The 27,578-nt window shown below is 36.7% G+C and overlaps 1 protein-coding gene across 1 annotated transcript in view; it reads right to left on the bottom strand.

The window, feature by feature from the left end:
* Positions 1–27,578, bottom strand: part of MARCH1 (membrane-associated ring finger (C3HC4) 1, E3 ubiquitin protein ligase) — an 88,982-nt gene that overhangs the window by 36,338 nt on the left and 25,066 nt on the right. Inside the window, exon 2 of the mRNA XM_008581633.1 lies at positions 15,848–16,028. Coding sequence (XP_008579855.1) covers positions 15,848–16,028 — 181 coding nt within the window. The remainder of the gene's footprint in view (positions 1–15,847; positions 16,029–27,578) is intronic.

Raw genomic sequence — 27,578 nt, 5'->3', positions numbered from 1 at the left:
TAACCAACCCAGTTTTCTTTTTAATAGTGAGCTAGAAAAAAGAGTAAAACATTCCTTTCTGTTCATTCACTGCGATTTTCCTTTAAATCAACCACTCAGAGCCCAGATGGGGCACACTTTTCTCCATGATGACAGTCTGTGAGTTCTAGTTTGATGCTATCGTGACATCTCAGGGAACTGTGAAGTGACCCCATTTACATGGAAAGAACATTCAATACTCGGCCTTGACTCTTAAAAAGCGGAAAAATATGCAACAGGTGGGTGATATTAATCCCAGAAAGTACTTTGTCTTTTCAGTGATTTAATTTCATAAACCATGAGAAAGTCATTGGTTACAATCAATTTACACATAAATTAGTCAAAATATGCCAACATTGTTACTGTAGCTTCAAAAAGTGTAACCGCCTGTAGTACACAGCCTCACATTTCTTGGGAATATAGAGGCAGGACATAAATACTATGGGATTATTTTCACTTTTTTGATGCTTTAATATACACATTATACCTCTAGTCAAATTCTTTCAGTGTGTGACACAATATCTTATTCAAAAGTAACAGCTTTTTGCATACAGGGGATGTATTTGACCTTGTGTATAACAAGAGATTATTATGATTTAAGGTTTGCAACATTGGAAATGGTTTTCTACAGAGAAGAAAACAGCGAAATGGGTTGCCTTGACAACCTGGGTCAGTTGCGTCAAGAAATCCAAGGCAATGCAAGACCTTCTTCTAGTATGTCGAGATTGCAAACTATCTACCAAATTATGTTAAAAGAAAACTAGTCCCAGAGTAAGGCAGAGTTACCTGACCTATAAAATATTAGGTCTTGCTTTTTATCATGAACTTTGTTAGAAAAGGGATGAAAAATCTGGGTAGGCAAGACAGTCAGGACAGTGGCAATGAAACAGGATTTACTTGCACCTGCCCCTGTCCTCTAAACCACAGTGCCCCCAAAAGAATTCCAGGAGGCCCTTCATATTCTCCAAAAGTCGATTCTGCTAATAAAAATGTATCTTGCCCTGATTCTGTGGATTTCCTCAGCAGCCTTCCACAAAGCTTCTCTCTAGAGAATATCAATTGCTCCCATTGCATATTCTTAAATAATAGCATAAGCAAGGATTACCATAACGAAGATAATTATTAGCTAAATAGAAAGCAAACCCTGTTAACATATGTGCCCTCTAGTCTAATTATCCTGGCAGGGTGATGGGAGATTTATCTGTAAAGTATCAAGCCTCAAAGACAAAGCCTGTTATTGAAAACCTACATCATTGAACAAGCTTGTTTCCTTTTCCCAGTGAGCGCTCCTTTGCGGTACTGTTTAAAGTTCACAGTTTTGATATTCTGCTTCTAAAAATCACCATAAAGCTATTTTGGACAAGAGCTTGCATTTTCTTTTCATAAATGATCTTTTCTGAAAAGGTAAGCAGAGCTATGCTTTTCTTTGGCTTGAAGTGCAGAATGAGTTTTGTTTTTCACATAGTCTTCTGCTGTGCGTGGCTCCCCTGATGTGATCAGAGGTGGCCCCGAGTGCAGGAGGCAGAACCATGTGGCTGGGCCGCCCTCTGCTAAGACTGTGGAGACGAACTGGGGCTGGAGGGACACGTTAGGAGAGAAGGAACTGCCTCTGTGATAACAGACTGCAGAGGCAGTAGTGCAAGCTCCTATGAGTTCAAACAATATAAATCGGCAGACAGTGACAGCTCCCACATGTGCAAGGCCAAGGTAACTCTCAGACTATGCTGTTGACTGTGAAGGCTGAAAACAAAGAGAGTTTTTGTTCCAAGTGGCATTTATTTTCTTTCTCCTGGGTTACGGACAGGGAGCCTAATAGATGGGCCCACCATGTATATTAAAGGCCAGTGTTACTCATCGGCTTTCACGTCTGGTGGAGGCAGAAACCATCACTCCAAGCCTATGAGTAATTTAAAGGGTGCCAATGGATGAATGAGCACATTGTTAGAAGTATCTTCAGAAGTGACAAGTGAACACACACTGTATCAACAATGACTCACTGACCATAACAGGCATACAGGGTTTCAGGAGACGAGGGAGGGAGACAGGAATGAACAGGTGGAGGGCAGAGGATTTTTTGGGGCAGCAAAACTATTTTGTATGATACTGTAATGGAGAATACATGACTTTATGCATTTGGCAAAACTCATAGAACTGCACAATCCAAAGAGGGAAACCTAATATAAAATTAAGTTGATGATAATATATCAATACTGATTCACAGTTGTAAGAAATGTACCACACTAATGTAACATGTCAATAATAGGAAAAACCATATATGTGTGTGGGGAGGGTATGGGAATTATCTTTACTTTCTGCTCAATTTCTCTGCAAAACTGAAGCTGCAATAAAAATAAAGAAAAAAAATAGGCACGTTGTTTGGGAAGCATGACAAAGAAGTAGTTATGGACAGCTTCGGATTCAATCCTAAAGATTAGAATTTCTCATTTAATCAAATAAGAACAGAAAATCCAAACACATATAAAGCCATAATTTGTGCTTAGCTAATTGGACATCATTCTTTGACCTTATTAGTTGGTAGGCTCACCAGCTCATCTTCTATGCACACAGTCTCATAGAATCACAGGAAACAGGAATTCAGTCTAAGAAGACAGAACTCAGTCTTTATGCCAGTGCCTTCATTTCTCAGGGTGAGTGGCCATCTGTCCTTTGGTCGACTTAGCACGATCTGGCACAGGTCAATCTCACATAGGAGCTCTTCGATCTATTTCACATATATAGAAATATGTGAGCCTATCTCATGGTCATGGTGAAAAACCTCTCTATTTTAGAGAAGAAACGAGGCATATCTGGGTAAAATCTACAGCTCGTGAAAGGCAACAACCATGATACAGAAGGAAATCTTATAGTCTGGTCCTTGTTTTACATAAATGTGTAATTTTGAGCAAGGTGTTTAATAATGTCTTAGTGTGTTTTACCCTCCTTACAAAATAAAAACGTTAGATCTAGTGGTTTCCAATCTTTTTCTTTAGAAGTCAAGGATTTTTCAGAGTTTCAGAGGCTTTCAGGGGTCAAAGAGGAACAGATAACTGGAAGGATTCTGGAGCCTCCTATTTTTTTGCATTTCTCACCAGTCTTAGAGTATTTCAGTTTACTGCATTTTTCTTCAGTCTTTTATTTAACATTTAAAAAACAAAGTTTTTAACTCTGGAAAAATTTGGGATTTATGGAAAGTTTTCAAAAATATACCCTCACCCACTTTCCCCAATGTTAACATCTTACATTGTCATGATACATTTGTCAAAACTGAGAAACCAACGTTAGCACATTAGGAACAACTAAACTTTAGACTTTATTAGGATTTCATTAGTTTTCCTGCTAATGTCCTTTTAAATTTTAGCTGGGTACTGTTACCTGATGAAAGTTTTAAGTCTATGTCTTTATCTTTCAGAGAGTTTAGAAAATAAGGGAGAGATGTAAAAGGCAATCTAGCACCCACTGAGGCTTTTTTTTTTTTTTTGATATCATCAGAGTTCTTGAAAGATCTGAGGCAGGAATAATTTTCTCCAAGAGTTAATGCTTCACAAAGCATGATCCTGGACTGGCATCACCTGGGCGTGTACGAGGAATGCAGAATCTGATGCCTACTGAACCCAAACTTGATTCATTTTATTTGAATATTTATTCCTGTACACCTAGAGGAAAAGCTCATTTTAATGACTATATAAAATTTCACTTTATGACAATCTCCTGCACCCTTCTTTACCATTCCTAGAGGCAACCACTTTCCAATATGCTACATGATGCTTGATATTTAACTTCATCTTTTTTTATAATATGCTTCTACTGCTGTTGGCAATTCATTAATATTACACATCAACTTTTGGTCTCATTATTGTTGATAATTTAATACAATGCCACACCACTCCTCAGCCATATTTCCCATGACCTTCCAATATAAGTGTATGGCTATTTTGGTTAAATCAACATAAGAAACCATCGTACAACTGTTTGAAATGGCATTCATTAAAGAAATCAACTGTTACCCTAGAGCAGTGTTTTTCAAAGTGTCATCTGGGGACTCTCTTTGGATCCCTGAGACCCTTTCAAAGGATCAGTGCAGTTAAAACTAATAATTAAGTTCTAGTGAATTTGGTTGGGGTGTTTTATTGAACTAAACTTAACTGGTAAGTTGGGAACTTAGTTTATGCTATTTCTTGAGAATAACTTGATAACTGTCTCTGATTCAGAAATTTGAGAAGACACTCAAGAGAAGACAGAAGATGTGAGCAGTGAGGAAAGGTGGAGAGATTATTCTTACAGCAATAGATAAATCCCTGAGCCTGGTCTTTTTAGACTCAAGTCTACCTATTAAAGGTGTTTGGAAATATCTTTATGACAATCAGGTTTTGTATCACAGACCTTTCTCAGGTGTGTCTGGGTCAGAAGGCATCCTGACCATCAGTGCTCGCCAGCCCATCCTGGCCAGAGCACATTGGAAAAGAGATACTTATCTAGGAGAGGGGACCGTCTTCCTCAGATAAGGCATACAATTGCATAAATTGGCTATAGACATCAGAGGAAGCAATGTCCCAAGTAGGACCAGAGACTCCCAGGCTTATCACTGCACATTATGAGGCTAAGAATTCCATCATGATTCCAAACAGAGGCACCAACTGCTTAAGGTTGCTCGGTGCCAGAGAGTTCAGGTGAATTGGATGCATTGGGCATCCAAATTCTAGGAATGACAGGACAAATGTTTGCAGCAATTGTGGGTGAGGGGTCTCCTCCTCCTTCACCAAAACGGGATACTTTGGTGCTCCTGGTGTCAGCTGTTGCTGAGTCTTTCACTGCTGCCTCTTCCACTTGACACCACGGTTCCTGGACCAGAGTTTCTACTGGATCATCACGGTTGGGGTTGAAGCAACATAGCAATCTGTGTGCATGGTCTTTTGGAACACATCTTCCAACACTTTCAGATGTTCCTGGGTAAACGTTGTGTCACCTTGGCTTCGCTGACATCATATCCTTTGGGAACGTCATAGTTCAATCATCTGTTTCTGTTTACTCTGTGTCCTTTTACTTTTTTAATATTTTTGAATTCTAAATAAAATTGCATTACAAAGGGGTGATTCTACTGCTTTAAACGGCTGTGGAAACCAATTGTAATCTCAAAGACACTACTAACTTAAGAATTCTAGGGCCACCAAAAATACTGAAAAGTTAAAATTAAAAATCATTTAAAATTTACACATAGTAATAGTTCATATTTATTCTCTTCATGTTCCAGATACAGTGCTAAGATGCATTATCTCATTCAGTCCTTCTAAAAACCATATAATGGGTACGTATTTTTATTATCCCAGTTTTACACATGAGGAAATAGAGGCACGGAGAAATTAAGAAATTTGCCCAAGGCTGTAAAGCTATAGTGACTACTTTTAAGAACCCAAATGCTGACAGGCTGACTCTAAAGCTCAAGATCTTAAATGCAAATACATCAGATAAAAATCATAGACTACTGGATTACTTTGTATAAGAAGTCCTTAAGAGAAATATTTTAATGCATCTTTACAAATGATTTATTACCATATCAAATATCCAAATGCAAATTTCTTCCTGATACACTTCGCACAACCCTTTAGAAAGCAGGCATAAAATAAATCTTGATCAAATATGCCAGACTAGACTAATTTTTGGTTTTTGTTTTTTAACATTTTTTTAAAGTCAACTCCTGAAGAGTTTTTGGTATGTTAAGGATTTTTCTGTCTTTATCTTCTTACTTTATTAATTTGTTCAGTAAATCCCCTATAGATAAATTAGGTTGCAAACTTAAACCAGCACAACCCTTGTCTGGATGACCATACTACAAATTAATCAGTGCATTGTATCCATACAATCATCCAATGTTCTAGAAATCATCAGCGCTTTGAAAATATGCACACTACTCTCTTGTTGGCCTTAAAGTTGATTCAATGCTAAATATTGATTTAGTAAGAACGGAAATGTGAGCTTGTTACAGTGTGGATAATAGAGGGCGAGGAGAGACAGTGACATCACCATTCTATAGGACTCTGTGGTTTACAAAGTACTTGTTCTTACATCATTTTATCCCTCAGTACAACCCTAAAAATTGCCACCCCTCCACCTCCTTTTTTTTTTGATAGAAAAGGAAACTGTCTCAGATCATGGGACTCACCGAAAACTACAGAGCCTCTACATGAGGGGGTTGAATCCAGTTCTTCTGCACACTATATCTAGTTGTTTTTTTTTTTTTTTTTCCACTGCATTATGCTACACCCCATTAGGTAAATATTTGCAGAGATATACAGACATTTCTACCCTGTAGAGATTCTATACTCTTGGCCTGTAGCCTGAATCTAGCCTTCAGAACTATTTTGCTTCACCTAAATAGTTTTCGGATTTGAATGAGTTAATATTATTTTTTTAAAATGAAAGAGATTAAACAAATCTAAAATTTTGGCTTCACTTAAAAGAGTAGTTGATTTGGCAACATACCACTTTAGCTGAGTAGTTACTACTCCATTTACAAGTAGGCATGTCTGTTTCAGAATGCCTAGGCCCCGCCACTCCTGAACATGCCTTACTTGTTATTTATCATCATAAAACCACACTGCTTCTTTCATTTATATTACTTATCTGGTTTCTGATATAAAGTAAATTGTCTGTGGGACTGAGCAGCTCTCCACCGACACTGTTAGTAATTTTTCTCAGCCCGCTTGGACAGAGTTAACTTAGTGCATCTTTATAGCCCTGGTTACTTACATTCAACAAACTTATCATCTTAATTTTCTTTATTAAATTATTCCCCTGATGGAACAGAATAGCAGCTCTGAAATTGATGAATTCTTCACCTAAAAATTCCCAAGAATTTTCCTTGAGTTATAACTATATTAATTCCATCTGGAGTTACTATAACTATCCCCATGCTATTTTCAACTCCATTTCAAAATATTGCAACCAAGTCATTCTCAGACTCCCTATCTTTACCCCCACCCCACCAGACTATAAATCCTCCGAGGTCAGAGGATTTTTGTCTTGCTCATTGCAACACTCTTAGTGCTGGGGACAGTGACTGGCTCATAGTAGGTGATCAGTAAATATTTGTTGACTGAATGAATAAAGTGAATCGTAACTGGGCATTACTGGAATTCCTTCAGTGTAGTCCTTCAGACACAGCTGGCTGTCAGTGTGGTCTTATATATGAACAGAGTCCACTAGGACCTCATCAGTCTCCTAGGAAATAAGCCATTTCCTAAATGCAGAAAAAGATCTAGCTCCAAATGTGTTAACTTTGTTTATTGATAAAAATGCTTCATTGAAATATCAACCTTTGTATTAAACTAGCTCTACATTTATAGAAACCCTAACCTTAAAAAAAACCAGAATATCTTTCTTACACTCAAAAAAAGAGAGAGAGAGCATAATTTTGCTAAGACCTTAAATCTGCACTGGTTCTTCTCACTATGCCAAGTAGAAAATGGCCTTCAGCCCATCCTGCCTCTTTTCTTAGGGTCAGAAGTCTTTCATGTAGACCTCAGGGCTACAGAAGAACTTTGCTGTCAAGAACCACTTGATTTTGCTTTACTTCAGCCTTTAACCACCTGCTTACAACTTTTAAGAAAAAAGTGTAGCCTGGACACCTATACCTAGTTTCTGGCCACCTTTCTTCACCCAACTGCCCCCCACTCCTTCCTTTCCTCTGTTTGCTTCTTTCCTCCTCTTTCTCTTCCTTTCTTTCCCCTCTTCTGCCCTGTCCTAACTTTAGTACTTTAATCCTACTTCTTAATTCTTTTCTTTTTTTAATCATAGGGAGGGTACATGCTGCTTTTCTCACCAGGGTTTGCTTTAAAGGGTCATGAGAAAGATTAAGAAGCGCACACGTTATTTTGCTAGCACTGCACCTTGGCCTCCCAACTCAGCGTTCTGTGTGCACAACCTGAGCTACTAGAGGCATGAAGCATTTGCTTTATACCTGTTTTTCTTTTTCTTCTGAACATTTAAAATACATTTGAACGTGAGGTCTCTTTTCTTCTTTCTTTCTCTCTCTCTCTCTCTTTTTTTAAATAAATTGATTCCTCACTTTGCTTTTCATGAAATCACAGAGTTTTAAGTTGGAAGAAACAATAAAGATGCCCTTATTTGGTCTTCTAGTTTTACAGCTGAAGAAACTGAGGCAAGGCTCAGAAGGGTTAAACATCAGAACTAGAATTAAACCTGATCCTCCAACTCCTAGCCCGGTGTTCTTTTCTTTACTGTTGGAATTAATTATTTCTTCATTTTATTTAGCTACATTTCTAGTATTTCAGTTAAAAGATGATTTTAAAATATCTATCATTCTCTGAGTGCAGGGCTGTTTGGCTTACGGGAGTGAAATACGGAGTCCCATGGAGGGAAGTCCTTACAATAGCAGCCTGTTGTGTTCTAGGCAAACCTATTTTTTATTCACTTCCTGTGTCCATGTGGAGGGACCTCCATCAGAGGAACTTAGCTGGCCTCCCTCTGCCCAACACTCACTTCTCTACCAGCGAGAACTCAGAAAAGAGCAGGGCATGGATTGCCCAGCGTCTCTGAATCCCACTCTCATTTCTCCGCACATTTTATAATATTCCATGCTGTACATTTCAAAGGGGCAGGTTCTGTTCTATCTGTGGCCAAGTGAGGAAATCAGACTAATTTGGGATAAATACCTATGTGCAAGATAACAGCTTTGGTATGATTAGGCTGTGGATGGTATATTTATGTGGGAAACAAAAAAACAGGAGCCAGTTGATGGTACACTCAGAGGAAAATAAAAAATTAAAAGGAAGCTGGCTTGTGAGAGATCAGCTCTCTTTTGGAGTGAAATCTTTCAGCCATCTGTCTTATTAAAATGTTGATAACATCACCCTAGCATGTTAATGTATGTACAGTAGGACTAGACACCATCAGTCCAGATAGAGCACATCAAAAGTCTTTTCCTTCTCTCTCTTGCCTGTTTTCCGATAGAGAAAAGAATTTGATTTGATCTAAAGTAGTTGCTTAAAAAAAAAAAAGCCATGTTGATTTCCAGTGCCTTATGGTTCAAAAAATTAAACCAAAAATTTAGCAAAGAATTCTTCTTATATTTGATGCCAAGACATGAGAAATTAGAATAATAAATTAAGAAAAAATCCCTGCAGCTGAGAGAGAAAAATCTTTAAAGGAAAATTTAAATATAAAAGCAATTTAAAACTCAGTCATAAGCTGATGCTTTGGGGAAATCTTTATTTGTAATTGTGAGTGTGTGTGCACATGTGTGCATGCATGTGCTTCTGTACTTTCTAATTTAATGCTTTTGTGCTTTCCATATAGATCACAGCAATATTGATTTCACCATTTCAACCATAGTTGATGTTTGAATCATCACAATATACAGTATATAAAAGTAGTTCCATTTTGTGTGTCTCTAGTCTTTGTTAAAATGAAAAAGGATTTTCTCAAGGGTGGAATTGTATCTGGTTAAAGACTTCAACAGCAAGTCTAATTTAAGTTAAGAGGTTCTTTTTTCATATCTAGAATAGTAACACAAGGTGACACTTTTATCAAACAGGTTAGGTTATGTACTTCAAGTAATAGTTTTCAAAGAGAGAAACAGAGCTAAAGTAGTATAGAATTGGATCTACTAATAAGGAAGTATTGAAGAGAAACGTTCCATTTAATCTATTCCAGCCAACAGTGATTATCCAGGAGTTGTTTAGTTAAGGCTACCTCATGACACCCTCTGTCCAATCTTTCCCAGTTCTCTCTCCATGGATATACAACAGAGGCACGGAGAACAAAAGAGAAAAGACAATCATTTTGGTATTTGATTATAGTTGTTGATTTTTTTTAAAAAAACATATCTTTAGATATGGATGATCTTACAAAGATTAAACACATCATGGTGGCCAGCTCTCCCTTTGAATTATCTGTTTCATTCTCTCTGCAGTTACAGGACATTCCTGCATCCTTTGCCATCTTTTGTAGTAGGCTATATGTTCCTGAGGGCAGGGATTTTGTTCTATCTTGTCCACTACTGAACATGACTGGCACATGGTAGATGTTTAGTACAGTAAAGTCAGTGAACGAATAAACTGGGCATTGTCAGAGCCCTCTCAGAACAATCATTCAGAACATAGTTTGCTGGTGATGTGGGCTCAAACCTGCCTAGAGGGAGAACCATGTTTATGGATGAGAGCTCCACAAAAGAATAAGCTCTTTGCTGCCCCGAGAGCAATATTTCTATTTTGAACAAGCTGTTCTATAATACTGATCTCAGAGGCCTACACATTTCTTTGAAATTTCAAAAAAAACTAATTGACTTACCAGCGTTTCATTAAAAGACAAAGGGATAAAAGCCATATGATAAATCCCAGGTATCTGTTAGCATAAGCCACGAGACACTCGTATCTCCTAAATTATTTGACACATGGTGACATTGCTATCTACTTACACTGGAGTATTATTTTAATTGAAATATCAATTGTAGTTTTGAGAGCATGAGTGTATTAAGGCAATACAACAAACAAAAAACAACAAAACGAGAAAAACATTTTAGCAGAAAGGTTAATGCTCCAATCAAATTGAGCTACTTTTTTCTTAATGATCTTCATTTTGTTATTTTGTGGTTTACTCATCGTGTCCCTTTTCATAGCAATCAACTAAGTAGCCTGCTGGACACCTTCTCAGTGAGTGGAGCAGTGAGAACGGGAGACAGCACCTCCATGGGATGGTGAGAAATTTGTTGTGGAAAACTTATCCGGCTCGTTTGGAGAGTGTGGGAGTTTGAAAACAAAGGTATTTCCTAAGAGTGTTCTAAAGCACATAGAATTCCCTTAGAGATCATATAACAATAGAAGTGAAACTGAGTGTGAAGAAAATATGAGAATGCATAGGCATTGTGAATTAGGATTATGGATCTTCTTTGCAAGAAAGTTTTTGCCTGGACTACATTAGGGCGAAGATTTTCATTGCCTGTAGGCTTATATATTTGTGGACAAATGGAACAGAGAAACCTACTTCCCAGAATGCTGACAGGGGAACATCCTGAACTTCATCTGAACTTCATCAGAGCTTCATTCACCGAGGGCTTTCTTATCATGGGATCCCAGTACCTTGAGTAAACCTGAGAATTAAGAAGGCTTCCAAAGAGAATTCCAAGAAACCGAGAATAATGTCAGAATGTCCATGCTCACCAAAACTCTTGCCAGTGATCAAAAAAGAATCTTGCAGAAGCTTATTGAGGACTGACTTCAGCCTTTTGTAGACCCAACTCTATAATTCTTCATTTTGTTGTTGTTGTTGTTGTTGTTTAAAGCAGAAAAGGAGTAGCTATGTAAAATGTTGAATAAGGACTATAGGAACAGAGAAGTGATGGCTGATGCACTGAGAGAAGAGAAGAGAAACAACAAGAAACAGATAGAAAGGCTTTTAAAGCACAGCAGGCTAGAGAAAGTAGGATGAAGATAAACAATCTTATTTGCGTTTCAAGCTATTGAATTTCTTAATATTGTTTAGCATGCAAAATAATTGATGTGCCTAGAATGAGGGAACCGAGTTATCAGAAAACAATATTGGGCAAAATATCCATGTTTAAGATGGAAGATTTTAGAAAAATTTTTATTTTAGGAAGATTTATTTGGAACGATTTCCATCAGAAATAGTTTAAGTAACAACTAATGTTTTGATATTTAATGAGAAAGCCTCCCACAGCCATTTAGTGCAGCGGGGAACAGCACAAAGAGCACAAGCTTTAGAAACAGGAAACTCTGTGGTGTGCGATATTGACTAAGTCTGACATAGCGTCTCATGTTCCTCATCTTTAAACTTGGCTTGATAGACCTTCATAAAATGGGATCGTAATGAGGATTGAATTAATTAAGTGATATATTCTAAATATCTGGCACATAGCAGAAATTCAGTAGGTTCGTGAAATAGCAAAGTCCCCATAATGGTAAATAAATGATGCACTTAAAATTTCTTTTATGTGTAGTTAGGCAACATTATTCAATAGGGTGCAAGAAGATCCGAGCTAAAAATCTGACCTAAACTTCTGCCCTGTTCGATTTTAAGGCAAGACCTCCAGATCAGCAGAGAATTGGTAATAAACTTAGGGCAGTTGGCTTGTTATGGGAACTTGTGCTGGCCTTTGGCCTTCTTCCTTTTCTTAATTTGAGTAAGAAAAGGGTGAAATTAAGAAAGCGTTATTCAAATATAGTTATTCATTTAAAAAAATATGTATTTAAACTAAAGCATTGTAAGTCATTATGGTGAAAATGTAGAAATACCAAAATTGTTCATTTTTATTCTGCATAATAAATTCACACAGAGCTTCCTTATATTATATGCACTTTCTAATATTCGACTGTTTTTGATCTAGAAAAACGACAAATGTATATAGTTCATCCTAATTGTTACTAAAGCAAAGGTAATTTGTTTACTGCATGTCATTTGTACAAAAGAAATAAAAGGATGCATGGAGTCAAATACTTTATATTATATATTTGTAAAATAATTTCTACATGGAAAATTATGTAAATATTTTAGGTGAGGACATAAAGTTGTCAGTAGTATTTGCTGTCCTCATAAACTTGGCTTTCTATCCAACAGCTGGTGTCTTCCATTCGGGAGTGATCTAAATCTGAACCCCATACGATCCTTCTGCTTCAGAATAGTAGATTAGTCTATGTTTCCTAATTGATACTGTGTGATTTCCAAATTGCAATGAGTAGTCACTATGCTTTCTTTATTTGTGACTCTTTGACTTTTCTGGACCCTGAGAATTATTTCTGATCCTGGGTAACTCAGTAGAGTAACGGGGTTTTTACTGAGTGTTACAAAAGTAGCTGAGCTACTGACTTAAAAATGATGAAAATTGCTTTTTCTTGAAGAAGCCCTTGATTTTACTTTGACTTTAAAGATTTACCTCTGAAAACATTAGGATATCTTGATGAATTTACTAAGTATGGACTTTGGTGTAGTGGTAGTAAGAATTAATGAAGTGACATCTTACTGATATCTTTGGAGAACTAACTATTAAGCACAAAGTCTATTTAGATTATGAAGATTTGCACCTTTCTACTTGAAGCCATATCATCTAAACAAAATCTCCTGCCTACATTGGCTAATGGCAGAAATTCAGAGTCATTAGCTAAATTAACTGTTTATGTGACTGGTCTTTAAAATGTTACAAACTGTAACGAAATGACTGAGTTGAGAGCAACTAATTGTATGTAGTTCAAATGTGTTCTAACCAAATGCTCTACCTGGCTTTCTTAATGACCTTTTAAAAACTGCTGAAAGAAAACTGTTAATGAATCTTAGTGCCATAAAAATACACCATCTGGAACAGTGTAGAAATGCTTCATATCTGTATAGTTCATATCACCTCAGAATCTGAAAAGTCATACTGCCTCTTACGTGTTAACCCAGTGCCCCATATATTTAAAGCAGAAAGTGAAACTTTGGAATACTTTCCCTAGGTTTTCAAAACCTATAAATCATGGAGAAAAGAATAGAATGCATGTTTCTCATGTCTAGAATTCATGTGTTAAACCAGGAGTTGAAAATTCAGGTCCCTACACCAAGGTCAGAGGTACTCCAATGAAAGGAGATGGTAGGAGATCTCTGGATCAGAAGGAAGTGAGAACTGAGAAAAGTGGAGAACTTGAAAGCAAACAGCCTTTGAAAGAGGCCAGACACCACTTAGCTCCACTGGTTGTTGTCATATGGGAATGTGGTACCAGTGAAGCCAGATTCCATGATTTTCAAACTAATTCAGATGTATGGAATTACACATAAAATAATCACATATTTAAACGCTGGTAACTAAAATTCAAATTTTAAGCCCTGTAGGTCAAATAAAACCCATCTGTGGACTGTCAAGAAGCAACCTCTGGATTAGATTCTAACACCCCCTGTACATATATATACATAATATATGCTATTAAATATGAGGAATACTTTTATCAATATTTATGCTCAATCAAAAAATGTTTTTTTTTTAAAGAAACCAGGAGATTTCATTAATCAACAGATAGTAGGTACCCACTAGGTTGCAGCAACACATTATCATGAATATTGAAGAAGATAGACATGTTTGCTGGCTTTCTCTGTTTTTTTAACAGGTTGGTTGAGAAAAACAGGATTTCCTGATAAGGTTGTAAATTACTGGGAATGGAATATCAATAAAGGATCAAAGCTGTATTTAAGGAGTGATTCTACAAAAGCTGAAGGTAGAAAAAGATGACTTTTCAAGTTCCGTCTTAGCATCATGTTTTATTTATTATACAAAAAATTGGAGTGGTGGTGGTGATGGTAGATATAGTAAAAACCAAAAAATTTAAATATGTTATTTAAAATTGTCTCTCTCAAATTGAAATATCATGTTTGACAAAGCTGAACTGAAAATTTTATATGGAAGGAGGGTGGGGGAAAAAAACAAAACAAAACAGAGAGAACTATACAGATGCAATGAAACAATTTGTAGTTCCCTAAGGGTAAGAAAAGAAATTTAGAGACTCATGGAGCACAATGTGTCATTTAGCTACTCCAGACAGTATACAGCATCTGTTCAGTGGATAAAGTAAAGGGCAAGGAATAAAGGTCCATTTCTATTTTAGGCACTGATTGCTCAGGGACCTAGAGAAACAGAGTGTCACCTTTTGCTACACAGGTCACCCCATATATTAAAAGGCACTTTGTGCATCATTTTTGACATGTATAAACCATTTGCAGATTTTTTAAATCAAGGCGCACGAAAGCAGGAAATGTTACTCTCCTCTGTAATTTACAGAATTCATGAAGAATTGCCATGGCTAGCCATTGGTCAGATGCCTACTAGAATACTCTTATCTGCTTTTTTTTTAAAATTTTTGTTTATCTCTGCTTATTCTGGAAGCTATCATGTTTATTTCAAAGCAATGTTCTTTCTATCCACTTTTGCTTTATGTTTAATTTAAATGAAAAAGCAGCTTCAGGCTAATTCAGTATTTAAATTGAGGTCTCCATACTCTCCTTTAGAAATTGAGGCATCCTTATATGTAAGGCTGCAGGCAGGCAAAAAAATGAATTTCACATGCTAAAATTCAGGGGCCCAGCTATCAAGCATGAATTATATAAAGTTCATTGTCTTTGTTTGCATCCTTTACAAGTTGTCTTTTTATATCTTTGAGTGAGATGCTAACTTTACATTTGACTCACAGTCTTGTCTGAATTCTTTAGAGAACTATAACATAAATGAGGAATTTGAAGATAAACCTTATAGACAAAAATGTACTTACCTCCTCTCTCTTACAGCTTAATACACAAAATGGAAAATAATACTTTTTCTTTCCACCTACTCTAATTATAATGAACCGTCAAACCAATCCCCAAATTAAAACAAACAAAAAATAGTCCACAACTTATAGAAGAAATCTTTCTCTTCTATTACCCAATGCTTGACTTTCAAGAAGTTTGATGAGTTTATGTCATTTTAATGCAATCTATCATCTAATCTTCTTGGGTACTTACTCAAAGTTCCCACAGTTCTCATCAAATACATTGAATTACAAGTATAGTTTGCACATATGTACATATATGTGTTTCTATGTATGTACTTATGCACATAAACACGCATTTTAATTGTGAAAAGTGATATATAAATCAAAGGTCCTAGAATATAAATCAAAGAAAGGAAAGATTATCTGCATAACTTGGCTTCATTTTGCACATTGAGCCCAACACAGGACATGCACTCTTTGTGAATATTAGCATGTTAGCAGAATCTTATTGGGGAAGAAAGGGGGGTTTTAAAACTAGCCTACTTTGCAAGTTCTCTCTCCCAAACCAGTTCGTGTGGATACTGTACCTTCCGGAGGGGTTTGAGCTTGGTCTCCATTATGAAATCATACTTGCAGAGCTCACAGCAGCGTGTGTCAGAGCTTTTGATCCACTGGTGGAGGCAGGACTGGTGGACAAAGCGCAGGGTCCCTGTGCAGCGACAGGGTGTGATGAGGGGGCTCTCTTCATCCCCTTCGCAGTGACAGATCCTGGGAAAGGACACAGCAGCCAGTATGAGATCTCCCAGAGAGCTTTTCTTGCCAGTGTATTTTTACTCTCGCTTATACCAGACTATATGAGAAGCTGCAACCTAAGATTTAGAACATATGAACGTTTCACTCCAACTTTGATGCTAGAACCAAATTTATGATCAATATGAATTTACTTTCATTTTTCTGCTCATTGCTGGGCTCAAGTCATGTTATGAGGCATTAGACACTGGTACATCAAAAATGTACTGTCAGTTTGGATACCTGCACCTGCCAGCCACAATAAATGAATGAATGAATGAATGAATGAATGAAAGAAAAAGAAAGAAAGAAAGAAATGGGTGAATTGTATGGTATGCTATGTGTCTCAATAAAACTGTTACGTACCCACCCCCCAAAATTGTAACTGTCATTTCATTCCTACACCAAAGCCAATTTTAACAGTACAACTATTGAGCTATGTCCCCAGTTTATTTAATTGGCCACTGTCTATGAGCTACCATATATAAAAGTTATTACATAAGTATTCTATGAATGTTGTAGTCTGGTAACTTCATTGTGTTATTTTGATGACAGTTTTAGTGGGCCATAGTGTATAATTTATTTATTTATTTATTTGTTTATTTATTTAATTTTTTTACATGCTATCATTATCTTTATTTATGCTATAGAAAATTAGAGAAATGTCACTTTGTATAACATGAACACCCACTGTGAAAATAAAAATCTTTTTATTATTTTATCATGATATAATCAGCCAATATCTGGTCACATAAGCCCACATAGCATTTAATTCTGTAGCAGAGTAGAAATGGGTTTTATTTCTACTATATTGGGTATTGAATAAAACAAAAAGTAAAGTTAACACAGAAAGTCTCAGTCTGAACATAGTACAAAGATTTTCCTAGGAAGATGCACACCTATTTGGTCTAAGCTATCAATAATCATCATTGTTTAAAAGTCCCCAAAATTACTCATCAGAACAAATTCAAGTAAAGTACATCCTATTGTTTGAAATGTTAATTACTAATCTGCCAATGAGTTCAGAATTCAACTAGTTTCTGAATTATTATGAATTCTAGTTTTATAGATACACAGTCTATAAAATCTTCATTGTGCTCATATTCAGATTTTTAAAAATAATTTATTTTCTTCTTTGGATGAGATAAGCCTTTCATTATCTCCAGGTTGTGAACTCAAATCTCAGCTCTTCAATAATTCTAATAATTTGACCAGCTGTTAAATGTTGCTAGTAACTTTCATTAGAAATATTGTTTTAAATTTGTTAGAAATACTAATGTTAAAAGTAACATTTAAATTTTTTTTAAAAATCTACAGAACTACTCTTTTTGAGCTGAGTCACAGTGGTAGGCTGGAAGAAAAGCATGAATTTTAAGGAGTGGATTTAAAATCTATCCATCTCTCTCTATATATATAGATATATATAAATAGAGAGAGAGAGAGAGAGATACATATCAGCTGTCTCCCCAGGGAAAATAAAATAGCTGCTCAGATTGTTACTGCAGTATGATACAGTAATTGAAACCCAGCACTCCCACAACCTCAAAATAAAGAAGTATGACAGAGTACACAAGTATTCTGAATTCATTTCTTAAGTAAAAATAAAGTAAGTCAAAAGAAACATGATTTCTGAAGTCCTGGGGGTGGGGGTGAGGGGGAGTGATGGATCGAGAATATAAGGAAGTTAAAAATTAATGCCCTCCTTCCCCTGGACTGAGTTACAGAGTAGCATTGCAAATGGTGGGCAACATGTTGGGGGGGGGGGGAACTATCTGAGTGCCTATTCTTTGAGAGCAAAACCTGGAGTATCTCCTCTCCCAATGTAGGCATCAGGAACTGGGCTTGTTATACTGTGTATCACACTTGTTGGCGGTACAGTGTCACAGCGTTGAAGCTCAGTAAATATTTGTTGAAGAGTTGAATTCAGTCAACAAAATATGACCTAGTATAAAAGCGGCCAATGAAAGGAAATGTGAGCTTCTATATTATAGTTCTTCATTTGGCTGCATATCTATTTTTGGAGTCATTGGAATCTAATGAATTATAAAGAATAAGAGGTTATTTCTTAAGTCCTTGAACCTCTTATCCACCTGCCTCCACACAAAGATTCTCCCTTCAACCAGAGGTCAGCAAACTATGGCTCAATTCTGCCCACTGAATTTTCTGTATAAATAAAGTTTTATTGGAACACAACCTGACCATTAGTTTATATATTGTTTAGAGCTGTGTTTGTAGTATAACATCAGAGTTGAGTAGTTGCTGCAGAGACCACCTGCCTACAAAGACTAAAATGCTTACTATCTGGCCCTTTTCAGAAAATGTTTGCAGACCCTCGCCTAAAGTATACATGGAGATATGTTAAAGACAATATATGAATATTATCTATATTCATATGTCAATAATAAATACAAATTTCATAAAATAAATCATCCCAATCTCTGCAAATAATGAAAACATTAAAGATTACATATAAAAGCACAAAATAAAAAGAAAAGCCCCTCTTGACTTGGCATTAAATCCTGCTCCTTTCATGGAAAATAATTCTCATTGGAAAAAGAAAAATTTGCAGTTAATGCCATCTGATAATTCACCACTAGGAAAAGGTCATGTCAAATGCTCTACAGCTTCCAAAAAGACTCTGAGGCTCTGATTTTTCACTGACGTGAATAAAATAACTTATTCATAAGCAGTTTTAAACAAAGACTTAGCTGATTACTGAGTTCAAACTGAGCTGACCAGCTTACTGGTTGTAGTTCAACTTCCCATTTCTTATAGAGCCCTTTTTTAAAATTTCTGTTAAAATTGTTACCTGAAGCACCACCAGCAGTATAATTTCTCATAAAATTAAGGTTATTTCCCATAGGGAAAATCAAAATCTTCACTCATTTTCATTCCCATTTCACATGATTTATTAGTACATGTTTTTAGCATTTTGAACTTTTTCTAGATTATTCAGCTCAAGTTGAACCCCCAAGAGTCTTTTCAAACCACGCTGAGATTGTTCCAGATGAATTTAAGAGCTAAATATAATTTCAAAAATCTACTAGAAATAAAAAAATAATATGATAGTTGTGCCATTAAAAAAAGAATTAGAAAATTCTTAAATTGATAGACCTCATACAAATCATGATTGCTGAATTATAAATGAAAACACAGTAATGAAAATATAAATATACTTTTCCCAACAGAATAATAGTATAGAGGAAATTATTTTAATAACATAATAAAATTGCACTGTAAAATATTCATAATTTTGATGAATTTTTACTTGATATGAAATTGAGGGCTGGGAATTGAGTGATTCTATGAAATCTTTGGCCACCCACATCGGGTGACAGGAATGAGCTAAATTCACAGATTGTATTGGTGTTCTAATATTTTAACAGTCTGCTTGCAATCTAATCAGCATATGTTGAGACTTTCACCATTTATGACTTGAATGAACTGGTACTTCCACATAATTTTTAGCTTTCTACAAACAGCAAATCACAAAATGCTATATAGCAACTACATTTTAGAATTATTATTTTTTATGGGTTGTGTTTATGCATAAAGTCCCTTGCCTTAATGTTTGGATTTTTAAAAAAGCGGGCTTTTTTTGGTCATATGTATCTTAAAATGACCTTGACCACCTCTGATCCCCTCCCTTGCCAAGGCTTCTCGGCTTTGGTAGAATATTATTTTCTGCATAAGTTTTTTATTTTTTTTAAACTATTCATTAATAAAAAAAAAATCATCTTTGCAAGAACCATAATGGTTATGTAGCTTTGGGGTTTTTTATTCATTCATTCATTGATCATTTCATTCATTCCCATTTTCTTAGTTCTTGCTATATACAAAGAAAATTAGACAACAATAGCATAAGAATGTAGGGTGAATTGAGAGGGAGAGAAAGAACCCGGAGGCAGGGACCCTGTTTGGGCAACTACTGCAATCATCTAGGTGGTAAGAATTTGGAGCAATGTGGTGACACTGGGGAGGAGATAAGATACTCTCAACCATGACTAGTTGTGGTGACAAAGCACCTTTACAAGATTGTTCAGCGCCTTCAGCCATTCCTGTAATCTACAGAGGGCATCTCAAATACAGGCTAGTCAACTCTCCTCTCCCATATTCCAGGCCAGTTTTGCCCCTTTTCTTTTGGTCTACCTTCCCAATGTGATCCTTTCACTTGCCTACCTCCCCTTTTCTCCATACCCTCCTCCAACTAAAAAATCTTTAGGCACAGTGGTTAGGGATACTGCTGTGTTTGTATTGGTTTAATTTGGGTGTTAAATCTTTTTCAAAACTATCACAGCTAAAAGTTTGACACATGCTTAGAACCCCCTTAATAAGCTAAAGAAAATATTAGAAATACTTTGGGCAGAAGCCATATAGAAAGGTATTAGGCAGTGGGTGAGAAATTAGTGCTGAAGTAAATGAGTTGAAGAGATATAATCTCTCTGTCTCCCCGCCGCCCCCCACTTTTGAGAAATACAGCATAGCAGTGAAAGGATAGCAGACTAAAGTTTTATTGTTAATTTTCATTTCATTTTGTTTTTAACAGGGAAAACCTAAAGTTGTTCATAGCAGAAGTGAAGTTGTTATGGAGAGGTAGACTTTAAAAAACATAGTATGGTAAGAGAGTGCCCAATTGTTAAATGAAGGTCCTTGAGAAGTCAAGAAAATATGGGGAGAGAAAGCACGGTAGAAGAATATCTTTGGACAAGAAGAATACAAGGGAGGGACACAGACACCTTTGAAAGCAAGAGGTAGGGAAAAAATGACAGGTAAAGATGAGAAGGTGATGGAGGCAGAAGAAATCACAGTAGCTGTGTCTGGGTGGTCTTAAGTTCTGTGATGCAGGAAACAACACATGCTAAACAGAATAGAGGAAGGCATGGGGTTAAGGCTGTGTAGAGGCAGTAACGAACTAGAAAAAGTCAGTGGGAGCATGTGATGGAAAATTAACCAAGCATGAATGTAAGAATTGTGACGCATCTGTGAGCTCCCTGGTTAGACTAGACAACGCGAATTCACCGTCAGCGCTGTTAACACTGTGCTGTGACTTGGAGGTGTTCAGCAGTCAGAGCACAGTCCTGCAGCTGGAAGCGCACTCAACAGTCCGGAGATCACGAGGTCAGAAGAAGCAAGGAACACAAGGGAGGGATTCCGGCCATCAGAGAATACCTCATGAAAACAACCGGTCATAGGGTCTGGACTCTGAGCAGGGAAGCAAGTGAAACCATCTTGCTGTCAGTGTGTTATGAGAAAAGGGTGGGTCTGAGGGACTAGAAGTCACTATGATTGACACTGGGAGGAAGTGGGAAAAGATTGTGTCTATGTAGAATATCTGTATCCCTCATGGGTGGATTCATATCTCTTTTGTACTTTTTAACCCAGTGTCATAGAAAAAATAAAAAAATATATTTTACAGAATTACTTGGTGTTTGAGATTCAGAAGTAAATTAAATCCTGACTCACATTCTTATTCTCTGTTCTGGGAAACTGCAAAAGTTCTCAGTTTACTCATGTGAAAAATAAGGTTAAAAATACCTCTTAGGTTCCATGAGGATCAAATGAGGTGAGAGAGTGCAGTACCTGGCACATGGTAGGCAATCACATATTTGCTAATATAACTTAATTTCTTTGAAGCGCATAAGTTTTAATTGACTTTGATCATAAGGTTACTGCCACTACTCCTAATTTGGTCTACCTGTGGTTTGCTTTCAGTGCATTGGGACTGAACAGTTTCAGTAGCTAGTTGGTTAGTTGGTTAGAGCAAATGCTTGTAAGGCTAAGGTCATGAATCCCAACTCCAGACAGGTGAGTCAGCTACTGATGCATTTGAATCTGCAGGTCAGTCATGTCACACATGTCTTAAAGAAAGTTAGCTGTGGGAACTTATTTGGGTCTGTGTAGGGTAAACGTGGGATTGAATTCGGTTTCTCTCTTTTCTATTCTGGGTGGCCTTAGGCAAGTTTTCAGAGTTGGTTTCCCCATCTGTTAAATCTTTTTGGTTATGTAGTGAATTCTTTATAAATTTATATTGCTTCAGCATCATTTTGAGTAGAGGTTTAACTTCCTCATACCAGGAGCAGGGCTCAGTCACCCTGAACACAGTTTCCAGTTCTACACCACACACATGGCTAAAGCCATGGCCAGAGAGAAACTTAGAGGTGTCCTCTTGCCCAGCAGACTGGGCTGTCCTCTTTCTCCCGGCTTTCTTTAAACAATCCAGGCATTTGCCCATGAACATAAAGAGATCCACACCCACTTTCCCGACATATATGAGGGTACTTCAAAAAGTTTGTGGAAAAATAGAATTAAAGATAATACAAATTTTTCCATGAACTTTCCCAAGTGCCCTTGTGCTAGTTGCCATGTGTTCTCTCTCTCTCTCTCTCTCTCTCTCTCTCTCTCTCTCTCTCTCTCTCTCCCCGCCCCCTCTTCATTCCTGTCTCAGGTAACCCCGGGGACAGAGGACCTCCATCCCAACTCATTACTCTCTCCTTGCCCAGTATCTGTAAGTAAAAATCTTTGGACATGTTTCTCATCGTGGTGGCGAATTGAATTTGTAATACTTGAAGTTGTGGGTCTAGATTGCCTCATTGAATTAGTGAGTAGAGGAAAAACCAAGGGGTCAAGTATGAGACTCCCAGGGTAAGCAGAGGAAAAATGCTAACCAAAAAAATAAAATAAAATAGAAATAGGGGAAAAAATCAGTCCACAGGAAGGAAAAATAATGAAATATGTACAGCGTTGGAAAAGAAATTTGAGGGCATGGTGGCACAGTGCAGAGTTTAACAGCTGTGGGTTTTGCCACTAATAAGTTCCTGCGGTGCCAAGACCTTGATTCCTCTCAGCCTAGCTTAGAAGGCAGCTTAGAGGTCTTGGGTGTTGTCCGTTCACTTCAGTCGACTCACAAATGTTATCATGCTCTGCATGTGCCATGACGTGAAAAATGTTGGAAACACTGGTGTGACTGCTGAAAGTACAATCTGCATTAGATTTGTAGTTCTATCTATGTTGATTAAATTACTTAATCTCTGGTATTTCAAGTTCCTCATTAGTAAAATGGGAACATAGCAGTGTCTACTTCACAGACTGTTAAGAATTAAATTAATCACGTGATCAATAAAGTGAAATAATATTTTTATTATTTTTATTTTTGGGGGGAATCAAACTATTTTTATTGAGAAGTTGGTGGGAGAAGAATAGTCCAAGAAGCACGAGAAGGACGAAGGAGATCTGATGTCATCGACTGGGCTGGGATCTTCCCAGCCTTGCAGTTGTGAAAGATAAATAATATTTTTAAAATTAATGGTCATATGGTCATTTCCTCAGTCTACTGCACTCACTCTATCAAGGTCTACCTCTGGAAATGCCTTCAAATATGATCTCATACCCATGATACCCTCTGTCTCTTGGTAACACCACATAAAAATTTAAGACTCATCTAAATTTAAGACTCACGTCCTTAATGAAACAGCCTCTAATTTTTCCTTCCCTACTATGCTCTCTCCCTTTCTTGAGCTGTCATTCCTCTTAAAGCTGATATTACCCAGATCTGGTCTTTGCTGTTTGTGAATTGTTTCATCTATGCAAGTTCTGGTATTGTGAACTGAATAAACTCATGTTTATTAATTTTGGGAGTCAGGATCTTTGTGTGTATTTGTATTTCTATTAAGGGTAATTTAAGTGATAAGCGTGTTAAAAAATCACAGTAAAGATGGCTAAGCACTAGATCATAAATGGATTGGGGATGGATGCTTTAAGTTTTATTTAAACATGTACAGAGCATAGAGCAAAAGAGCTGGCTTAGTAAGATGATTTAGCAATTCTCACAAGTTGTTACCAGCTACACATCTTTTGTTTATGTTTCGGTAAAATTCACTTATAGTGAAAGTGAGAAATATGTAATCTTTTTATATACCGTGCACTTTTTAATTTGCATTTGAGGAACTAAACTGAGGTGTACTGATCTACCCTCTCTGAGCTGCAGAGGAAGTCAAACAAAGTGATCTGCAGAAGAAAGGAGAAGTATCTTTTACTTACTAAACAGAGAAGATGGACAGTATTTAATATTATTCTTGCTAACACCTGTTTCTAGCTATGTTTATTGACATGGAGCAAGCACACATTTTTGGAATTAAAACAAAAAGGCCTTATAAGTTGTATTTCTAAGATTTACTTAAAAGAGACAAAGATAAGTAATCTAAGCTACATTCAGCCTGAGAAGTAAAATATCTTGACAACTCTAGTTAAAAATGTAACTATGACATAAGAATAAAATATCTTATAAACAACTAATACAATGTTTGTAATCATAAGTTTGGTCATTCTGAATCTACAGACAATCTTTTTAACATCCACAGATGAGCGACACTTCTTCATACACAAGTGATTTTTAATAGTATTCTGTTTTCTCAAAGGAATATTTTCAACTCAAAAAGCTGTTACATAGCATGACTTCCTGAATTTAATTTTATGCCCTAATTTGTCACCAGTGACTTGGTCAAAACCTCAGACCATCTGCACAGAGCTGTAGGAAATGATTAACAACAGAGACAATGACATAGCAACGTCCCTGGCTCCTAACTCTAATTCTGGAGCTCATCCAAAATCCCAACTCATCAGCAGCATTTTCTTCCCACCAGATATCACACCAATGGAAAACAGTGGAAAAGAAGATAATGATCACCTTGCTGTGCCAATAATGGAAGTAGAGGAGGCCAAGTCTTATTCAAATTCATAGGCAATGAATTCTGCAATGGATTGGGCAGGTTCTAGTGGAATCGCCCCTCTTGGGTCCCTCACCACCTCTGGAGATGGTTCAATGCCATTGATACTAGAAATTTAAATCCTGCCTCGGATCAAGGATTCTTAATGAGACGGCTGTATTCTCATCTAGCCTAATGGTTCAGTATCATAGTGGGCTAGGCCCTCTGAGGATTTCTGAGAAGTCTCCATAGGTTCACAGAGCACATTAGATTTCCCCCATCTCCCTGTTGACATGTGTACCCCAGAAGTCCCAGTCCTGAGCACGCCTAACAATAGAATATATCTTGCTTGTTCATCAGCTCAGACTGTCCAAATACTCCTGCTCAGAGGCGATCAAAGCTGGACTGTGCCTATCAGGATAATCCCTCCCCTGTTAACCATCACTTTGTTGTCCTATCCATAGTCTTTTGGTGAGCTCAGAGCACAATCCACTTTTGAGTAAGATGGTTTTCCTTAATGGCATTTACCTTTCCTGATCTACCTTATAATTTTAGTGACATATAGATGAGCAAATAGATAATAGATATTGAATGAATATCCCAATGTAATAATTTTCTTCACATTTTCATGTCATCAAGTCATTTTATGTCAGCTTTGAGATCTTTTTGCATTTGTTTGTAAGATTGACAAAATTAAACTAGAGCAGGTATTTCTAAAGAGGTATTCTTAAAGTTTTTAGGCTAAATTTTTATTACCTGCATTCACTGAAGTGAAAAGGGAAAACAGAAGGACAGATAATATAAACTCATTTGGCTTTTACTGTGTGGATATAACCAAAGAAATATATGTGGTCAGATACAGAATAAAGCTTTTGTACATACATAATAACAGAGCTGCCAGAAAAATTATCCAATTATATCTTTTTAATCCTTTTCTTTTCAGCATGTGGCAAAAATTCTTAACTCAAATTGATTTCATGATAGTGCTCTGTGCCTGCTAAGCGTTTGCATTCACGTAGGCTCACCCTCGATGGTGACTTCCTTTCAATTTTGTTGACTGATTAATCTTACCTGGCTAAGCATTACATCCACGGAAGTTTCAAGTTGCTTTGGATAATTATAAAGCAGGTACTTTATTTACAGATAACCAAGAATGCATTGAATTAGAAATACGCCTCTGCATACGAATTCTTCTACACTGGCAAGTAGGTGTCTTGGCAAAATATTGATGTTTTATAGCAGTTCCAGCCACTTAGAGTGAAGAATGATCAGTCTTTATTCATTTATTCCCTCTTCATTCATTCAATCAGTCATTCTTTCAACAATTCATTTGCTGCATATCTACTATGTACAAGGTTTTACAAGGCGCTGTGATAAATGCAAATATAAATAAGTCCCAGTCTTTGCCTGTTAGGAAGCTTATACCATGACAGGTTATACATTGGATAATTGCACAACTAGTCAGAATCCAAGTTAAACTGTGATGTGTGCCATATCAAGTGCTGTTGTATGCAAGGGAGGGAAAGATCATGTAGAGATTGGGAGGGAAGTTAAGGCCCAATGGAAGATATGGTACATAAACTGAAGTTGAAGCCTGAGTAGAATTTTGGCAGATGGGGATGGATGTTAGTAGGATAATCTAGGCATAGAAAATATTTTCAGTGAGTGCTTAGAGACAGGATTAACTGGGTAATTGAGTAACAGTATGTGGCCAGGTTTGAAAGCAATATGAAAATTTGAATAGGGTTGTAGGGGGATGTCACAGTGAAAAATAAAGTAAGATTACGGAGAGCCTTGTATTTTCTTCATGCAGGGCCAAAATTTACACACACACACACACACACACACACACACACACACACACACACACAGCTTTAACTGTATCCAGTTGGAGTGGGAATTTTAGTGAGAGATTAAGATTACAACTAAAAATGGGCAAAATACCTGAACAGACATTTCTCCAAAGGACACAAATGGTTGCATAACTTCGTATAGCATACATTATACGAAGTTATACGAAAATAGCCATCTTTACACCAAATATACATTTACACACACACACACACACACACACACACACACACACACACACACACACAGCTTTAACTGTATCCAGTTGGAGTGGGAATTTTAGTGAGAGATTAAGATTACAACTAAAAATGGGCAAAATACCTGAACAGACATTTCTCCAAAGGACACAAATGGTTAACAGATATATGGAAAGATGCTTAACGTCACTAATCTTCAGGAAAATGCAAATCAAAACCACAATGAGATATCATCTCTCACACTTTAAAATGGCTTTTATCAAAACAAACAAAAAACCCCCAGGAATTAGTTAGGATGTGGAGAAACTGAAACCCTTCTATACTGTTGGAAATGTAAAAAGGCGCAGCGGCTATGGAAAACAGTATAAAGGTTCCTCAAAAAATTAAATAGAGCATTGCCATATGATCCAGCAATCCTGCTTCTGAGTATTTATCTAAAATAATCAAAATCAGGACCTAAAGTAGATATTTGAACTCTGCTATTCATTGAAGCATTATTCACAGTAGCCAAGATGTGGAAACAACTTGTGTCTGTCAACAGACAAAGGAAACACATAGAGAAAATGTGGTACATACATACAATGAAATATTATTCAGCCTTAAAAAAGAAGGAAACTTGCCATTTGTGACAAGATTAGATGTTCATTGGATAAACTATGAGGAAAGTATGCTAAGTAAAAGAAACCAGTAACAGAAGGATAAATATTGCATGAAACCATTTATATGAGGTATACAAAATAGTCAAACATATCAAAGCAGAGAGTAGAATTGTGGTTATG

The sequence above is a fragment of the Galeopterus variegatus genome, unplaced genomic scaffold (assembly GCF_000696425.1).
Source record: "Galeopterus variegatus unplaced genomic scaffold, G_variegatus-3.0.2 Scaffold2415, whole genome shotgun sequence".
Lineage (NCBI taxonomy): Eukaryota > Metazoa > Chordata > Mammalia > Dermoptera > Cynocephalidae > Galeopterus > Galeopterus variegatus.
The sequence above is the reverse complement of the archived record's forward strand: the minus strand, read 5'-3'. Positions and strand labels throughout refer to the sequence as shown.